Here is a 7,879-nt window from a genome sequence, read left to right on the forward strand (position 1 = left end):
ATGTGAGAGTGAATGGGTGTGTGATTGAGGCCCTGCGACAGACTGGCGACCTGTCCAGGGTGAACCCCGCCTTCGCCCTTCAGTAGCTGGGATGGGCTCCAGCACCCCCGTGACCCCAAAAGGGAAGAAGCGGACAAGAAAATGAATGAATGAATAGTATGTATTTATGACAAGTGCCTCATAAATAAAGTTGTGTTTTATTTTATGTGATTTGAATAAATTTTTCTTGATTTAATAAAAAAAATGTATTGAACCAGTGTTTACAGGTCTTTAAAAATATATACCCTAAAGTGTTTATGGAGGTAAAGCAAGAAAAAATACATTTCTGGTGGTGTTAGAGCGCCTCCTCTGGTGGATTCATGCTACAAGTTTTCAGGCTCTGAGGGTTTTTGTTCAGGTCTGCTGATGGTTTGTATCACTGTAACTCTTTGGCACAGAAATACACAGCAGTGTCTTCAGGCTGCATGTTCTGTCCATTTAGAGTCACTCTGTTGTTGGAAGAGTCCAAAGTCATACTGAACTTGTCCTTCAGTGAATCTTTGTAGTAGCTGGTGTATCCAACACGTTCGCTACCAATCCACTCCAGTCCTTTCCCTGCAGGCTGTCTGATCCAAGCTGTCCTGGAGTCACTCACAGAATAAGAGACCTGACAGGTGATGGTCAGTCTCTGACCTGGCTGCAGACTCACAGAGTCTGGCTGTGTCAGTTGTTCACACTTCACACCTGAAGAGGACAAACAGTTTAATGATGTAACAACAGAGAACAGAAATTTTGTCTCAGTCAAACTTACAGGATCCAGCAGCCAGAAGCAGCAGAGGAACTACAGAGAACATGATGATGTTGAATATCTGATGGGAGTAACTCTTCCTCTGCTGCTAATGGAAACATCTCAGGCCTATATAAAACATGCACAGATGTTTACTTTGCATAAAGAAAATTACTCTAAATTGTAGAACTTGATGTAAATTTAAGCATCAGGTTACTGGTTCCAACAAGTTTGTGTAAAAGATCAAATCTAAGTATAAAATATTATCAGATATTCTCATTATTTCACTCCACATATAATTAGAATAGTGTTCCAGATTTCTCAAAAGAATAAAATCCCATAGAAATAATGTTTCTTATATAATAAAAACATTTTAAAATTTGCCATGTTGAGCAGCATCAGATTTGAACAATTCGTTATGATTTGGGGCTGCAGGGGTTCTTTGGGGTAACAAAAACTTAAAAATCTGTTTATACATGAAAACAGCAGTTTATAAGGTTATCAACCCAGAAGTATAGAACTTTAAAATGTTTACATTTCAATACATAAAATACAGTAAAATCAGCCAATATGTTTCATTTTTATGGTTCTTATGGAATAAGTACTATTTTACTATAGAATTAACTCATCATTTTATACTAGCATTTTAACGTACAATTATCCAAAATATGTATTTTTAATCAGATGCTGTTATTTCAAAAGCATCATTTTTAAAAGTACCTTTTTGTTCATCCATCATTTTTCTATACCTGCTCATTCACACACAGAGTTCCAGAGTTGCTGGAGTTCAGTCACTGACTGTGAATCTGGACAGTTTGTCGGTTCATCACGGGGAGACACAGAAACTTCACCACACAACCTCACATTCAGACCTAAGAGATCATTTAGAGTCTCCCAATCAACCTATGAAGTGTGTTTTGGGTTGTGGGAAGAGGCTGGACTGACCCGATAAAACTCACAGACAGAGAACAGAAAAAAAACAACTGGATTTGAACCAAGACCTTCTCTCTATAAAATGAGAGTGCAGCTCCAGTAACTTTGGATTCAGAATCAAGTAACAAGAATAGCTTTTTTAGAATTCAAATGACAGCTGATGCAAAAATATATATTATCTATTTTCATTTTATTTCTCTTTGAATTTTACTTTTTTTTAACATCTATTTTTTAAAAGTTTCCCACTGTTGTCTTGACTTTAATTTGCTTTCTATTATTTGCCACATGATGTCAGATTTAATTTTAATTTGTTTTAGTTTATCACTTTTGATAGAGTTGTACATACATTCATCAAATATTTACTTTGAGTGAATTTAACTTCTCTTTCTCGTAGTTTCAGAGAAATGTTTCAGGTGGTTTAAACCAATTTTAGCAAAAGTATTCAAGCGTTCTCTCATATTACAGTAGTAAATCCTTAACAACAATGCAGCGTCTTCAACCTGTTCATGGTGTGTTCAGTTGTTTCCTGTATTTATATTATAAGTTATTTAAGGTAGAAATCAAACCCCACAGTCAAATCTACAAATCTGCAGCAATCACTTTTTTGAATACATAGTTGATACAGAACATGGGAACAGATGAAAGCATCTACTGACACGCAAACTGAGCAGTGAAACAAGTTTTTGCATCTCCAAAGTTTAGTCTTTCTTCTTGTGATTTGGTCAAAGTTTCACTGCCTCAGCTGGTGTCCCAAAGACACAGACAGAGAAGAAATGACTCTTATGAACAGCTGATTTAAGTTATTCTTAAAACACAAATAAAAGTTGATTAGTGACCAACTTCTCTTTCCAGAACATTTACCAGTAGTGTTAGAGCGCCTCCTCTGGTGGATTCATGCTACAAGTTTTCAGGCTCTGAGGGTTTTTGTTCAGGTCTGCTGATGGTTTGTATCACTGTGGATCTCTGGCACAGAAATACACAGCAGTGTCTTCAGGCTGCATGTTCTGTCCATTTAGAGTCACTCTGTTGTTGGAAGAGTCTAGAGTCATATTGAACTTGTCCTTCAGTGAATATTTGTAGTATTTGGTGTATCCAACACATTCAATCCCAATCCACTCCAGTCCTTTCCCTGCAGGCTGTCTGATCCAAGCTGTCCTGTAGCTGCTCACAGAATAAGAGACCTGACAGGTGATGGTCAGTCTCTGACCTGGCTGTAGACTCACAAAGTTCTGTTCACACTTCACACCTGAAACAGATGAAAATGTTCTATTAGAAATAAATCAATCATGTAAAAGTCAGAGTGAATTCAAAATACAGAAATGATCTTTTCTCTCAGTGAGACTCACAGGATCCAGCATCAGCAACAGAACTACAGACAACATGATGAAGATGATCTGATGTTTTTACATGCAGCTGACAGAATCACAGCAAGAGTTTATACATGAGGAGAGTCGGTTTTGCATAAAAAAGTAGGATGTTCATTTTTCTCATAGGAGGTTCCATCCTTCCTCAACATCCTACTTAAGAACTTTATGAATTATGTTTTAAAAGTTGATGTTTGAGATAACTTAGAAACTATTATTTTGGCATTTCTATGTGTTACATTGACTTTGGTCATTTTGGTCAAATTCATGCAGTATGTTGGAAGAGGGTTTTAAACAAAATAATTTGTGTCTCAGACTGTTCATCTGCAGATACACCTGCTTTCTGCTGTTGTCTCTGGAGATGGTGAAGCGGTTTTTCACTGACTCTGAGTAGTAGATGCTGCTGCTGTCAGAGCTGATAGTAGCGATCCATTCCAGTCCTTTTCCAGCTGCTTGTCTGATCCAAGCGTTCCAGTAATCACTACTAAACCCTGAATATGTGCAGATCAGTTTGTGGGATTCTCCAGGTCTTTTAACCACTGATTCAGACTCAGTCAGTGTTTGACCTTCAGTACCTGCAGACACAAAACTCATTCCTTATTGCAGTCTAATCATTTCTCTTTCCATCAGTCTATCAAATGTGTTTCCTACCTGTCCAGTTAAAGAACAGGATTAGAAAAGTAACCACAAAGTCAAGTTTATTCATTGTAGCTGCTGTCATTTCTGTGTCCAGTCTAGAGAGTTTGTCAGAGATTTTCAGAGTCTTATCCTCTTTAATACTCATGGAAACATGGAGGCAGATTGTGTTTGCCTCAGCTCCTCCTCTTCCTCTTAAACACAAACTCCTGTCATGTCACTAAAGTTTCTATAATCATTTTTTTAATTATTAAAGGTTGTTTATTGGTTTATTTTTCTGTTATCAACTATTTTATCCTTGAAATGTTTTACGTTGGTTTCAAAACTATTTACATGTTTTCAAGTAAAGTAGAGAAACACTGAATAGAAACTGTTCTTTCTGACATTAGTAAATGTTAAAGAAAGAACGGAAAATGTTTGACAACTAAAATCCAAAATATCCAAAATTGACAAGTTGAGAAAAATACACAAAAATGGATGCAGTAACAGACATTATACCAACAACCCATAGCTGCAGATCTACCTTTCATTTAGGTTATTGATCTTTGCTCAAATACATGACATACAGTAAAGACTGTAAAAGGTTTAAATTATGATTAAAAACATTCAAATACACTTCTGTTGTTTTGTTTCAATGTGTTAATTAACATTTTTTTTTCATGGAACTCATTATTATTCAGTAAGTTGGACAAACTGTCATCAGGATGAAGAACAAAAGTAAGGTAAACAAGAATATTTAAAACAGGACAAAAATAAAAATTGTATGAAATGTGAGAATTAAAACAAATATTTCTCCATCTTTACAACATCAATGAACAACATATATGAAGCATTTAATTGCAAATATTATCTTTGCTTTATCTTTTTTAGGTGTTTTTAGCTATTTTTATTAAAAACAAAAAAACTTTACAAAAAACAAAGACTAAAATTGTTGTGATGGAAATGATTAAAGTGTGATGGAAATGTATAATTTCCATCACATTGTCTCCACAGAATTGTTTTAAATAATCTGCATCTGTCTGACATTCATGAGAAGATTTTTAAAACAGACAAAAAGAGGAAGTACTTTTTGTACGACCGTCCTCATAATGTCTCTCACTGTGTCTCTTCTGGCACAGTAATAAACTGCTGTGTCCTCGGTCCCTAAACTGTTCATCTGTAGATAAACTTTACTGCTGGAGTCATCTCTGGAAATGGAAAACCGTCCCTGGACAGACTGGAAGTAATAGATTGGAGAACTGGAGGTGCTGATATAAGCGATCCACTCCAGTCCTTTTCCAGGAGCCTGTCTGATCCAGCTCATGGGATAGCTGCTGAAAGTGAATCCAGAGGCTGAACAGGTCAGTTTGTGGGATTCTCCAGGTCTTTTAACCACAGGTCCAGACTCAGTCAGAGTCACTCCATCAACAACTGGGAATGAAAATCAGAAAACTGGATTTAAAAAAAGCAAACATCCTAAATCTACAGTATCTGCATGATGATGTTCACCTGCATAACAGAGAGTTAAAAGCAGCAGTCCTGTCCTACTGTCCATCATGTTAAACTGACTTCAGTCTTCTCTGCTGTCATCTCTGCTGTCAGATAAGTAGAGGAAGACATCCATGTTTGCATTGACTCCACCTCACAGAACACATTCAGCAGAATTCACATTTCAATCACAAAATACTTTAGTCAAGCCTAAGTAAGTTATTTAATTTTATTATTTCAGAAGTACACCTCTGAGTGAAGTTAACATAAAATATTTAGTGAACAGGTTTGTAGTGGAATCTGGCTGGTTGCTCTGATTGGATATAGTATGATCATGAGTGGGTGATGTCTGATGTGGACAGATTCCTATGATTAGACTTCCTCACTCAGCATCAAATCAGATTTCTATTCCTATTCTTAATCATATGTCATTTTATATTTAACAATGTTGGGAATGTGGGGTTTTAAAGTTTAAAATATTGTTTTTTTTTTCTCTATATAGCACTGTGTATTAAAAATGTATTATAAGTAAAGTCTAATCGACTTGATTTAGTAAAAATAAACATTTGTTTAATCAATTCTTTTTAAGTAAATAATATTTATTTTAGTGTTTTCTGTATTGTTTATTTGTTTTTTTCTTTAAAGTAGCCCCATTTCTCCAAGGTGTCTTTAAGTTTGGTTGAAGTATTTTGGTGTTCAGTGGGGTTACTACATCATCAGAGAATCACAGGACACTGGTAAAATCTGAGCAGGAGTGTGGTTTAAAATCTCAATAAAATTTGCTGCCACTTCAGGAGTTATATACCGTTTCATCACAGTTCTCACTGAGGCCCCCTGCTGGATAAAACCAGTCACTTTAAAAACCACACATTAATGGTCTGGCACAGCCAAGTCAACAACAGAGGACACAACAGCAAACAGGCCGTAGATGATGACCAAGTCCAGGGTGTGTCCTCTGTTGTGAGTGGGCTGTGCCACATGCTGGGTAAAATCCATGCAGTTTAAAATATTTAAAAACTCAAAGCCAAAAGGATCATCCAGGTTGTTGACATGACGATTAAAATCTCCAGTTAAAAGAATACTATTATGCCTTAAAAGAATGATAGATAAAAACTCAGAGAATTCTTGTAAAAAAAAACGAGGGAGGATTTGGCGGTCTGTAAATGGTGACTGCTGAAATGGGTGGGTTACTGAATAGGAATGAGTGATGCTCAAATGAAAGATAGCTTGTTAGAGAAGTAGCATCTGTTTTTATACCATGTTGAGCAATTGATGCTGGTCCACCACCTCTCTTTCCTTCCCTGATAGAAAATAAAAAGTTAAAATTAGGTGGAGAGGCCTCAGTGAGAATAGAGGATCAGTACCAAGCCAGGTTTAAAAGCAAACAGTTCAAATCACAGTCAACAATCAGATCATTAATTATAAAAGACTTATTTGAAAGAGATCTGATGTTTAAAAGAGCCAGAGCCCTTTGTCTCCCTCTTGTGGACATTTCAAATATTGCACCTTTTTTTGTTCTTAGGTAAACGTGTTTCATGTAATGAAGAAATTACCTTATGAATGTTGATAATAAAATAATGAACTGTCCTTTAATTTGATTATGAACATTATTCATGATATTGTTTGTGTTATAAAATAAAAATATATTAAATTTATAAGACAACTCGTTACACTTTTTAAATCATTTATTCATTTTACAAGTGACATTGAATGTAACAAAGAAAGAGACTTATCTTTTGTCATTACAAGCAAACACATATAGACATAAGATACCAAATCTTTAAAATTGTCTAAAACAGCTAAAATGTCATCAAAAATCCTGAGATGCCAGCAGAAAACGGGATATGTCTCTGTCATCCTCTTCATTTCATCTGAAAAAAAAAACACACAAATAATGATATGTTTGAAAACTGTGATGCAAAGCAGGCTTTATATTATTAGTAAATGCATTAGTCATAAAACTCTAGAAAACAAGTTGAGTCACATTCATCCAAGACAACAAGAGAATGACTGCTGATGGTTTTTACCTTCAAAGATGTGATGACAGCAGAAAAGATGATGGAGATGAAGAATAAGAGGAGGAAGAAAATGGCCACACCCCAAGCTTGCATGACTGTGTCTTGGCTCATATCAACATGCAAGATGTCATCAAAGAAATGACATTGTTCCAACGTGTCTGTGAAAGAAGCAGAAGCACATCTGTTACTTCATTGTTGCTCTGATTCTTCCAATGGAACAAAGAGATGACTCTACAACAGTGATGAGACTGATGGAGTCTTTGATCTACATGAAGACAGAGCATCAGTGTGACCTGTTCTGGAGACATTCACAGACAGAGTGGTGTTTCCATGTGTCACTCTGCAGGTGAGGTTCACCCCGGGTAAGGAGTCAACTGGAGACAGACGGAGGAAGCTTTGGATGCAGAACTTTCCATCCGGGCCTCTGTAGGGATGACTGTTATTGTAGTTCCACAGCTCTGTGCTTCCATCACGAATCCAGGTGATGTTAATGGATGCAGGACTGAAGCCAAAGACTAGACACACAAGTTCATTTGAACCCTGGAGAAGGAGGGCTGATGGTTCAATGTGGATCACTGAGGCTGAGGAAACAGGTCAGAATCAAATGTTTGGAGGAAATCAATGGAATTTTGATGAGTATTTACTCTAATAATGAACTGCAATCTCACCAAAAACATCCTTTATACTGGTTTCAA

The 7,879-nt window shown here is 36.3% G+C and overlaps 3 gene segments (V, D, J or C); all 3 read right to left on the reverse strand.

Moving 5' to 3' along the window:
* Positions 1-415: 415 nt before the first annotated feature.
* On the reverse strand, positions 416-833 carry LOC112138099. The segment is given in 2 exon segments: positions 416-723; positions 791-833. Coding segments are annotated over 2 exon segments (351 nt in total).
* Positions 834-2,649: 1,816 nt separating this feature from the next.
* LOC118598364 lies at positions 2,650-3,882 on the reverse strand. The segment is given in 3 exon segments: positions 2,650-2,945; positions 3,381-3,638; positions 3,715-3,882. Coding segments are annotated over 3 exon segments (687 nt in total).
* Positions 3,883-6,912: 3,030 nt separating this feature from the next.
* Positions 6,913-7,879, reverse strand: part of LOC112138102 — a gene marked incomplete at its 5' end in the record, with an annotated part of 7,425 nt that continues 6,458 nt past the window's right edge. Inside the window, 4 exon segments of the C gene segment in view lie at positions 6,913-7,037; positions 7,194-7,342; positions 7,478-7,765; positions 7,853-7,877. Of these exon segments, the coding sequence occupies positions 7,029-7,037; positions 7,194-7,342; positions 7,478-7,765; positions 7,853-7,877 (471 nt within the window).

Source organism: Oryzias melastigma, unplaced genomic scaffold (assembly GCF_002922805.2).
Source record: "Oryzias melastigma strain HK-1 unplaced genomic scaffold, ASM292280v2 sc00376, whole genome shotgun sequence".
Lineage (NCBI taxonomy): Eukaryota > Metazoa > Chordata > Actinopteri > Beloniformes > Adrianichthyidae > Oryzias > Oryzias melastigma.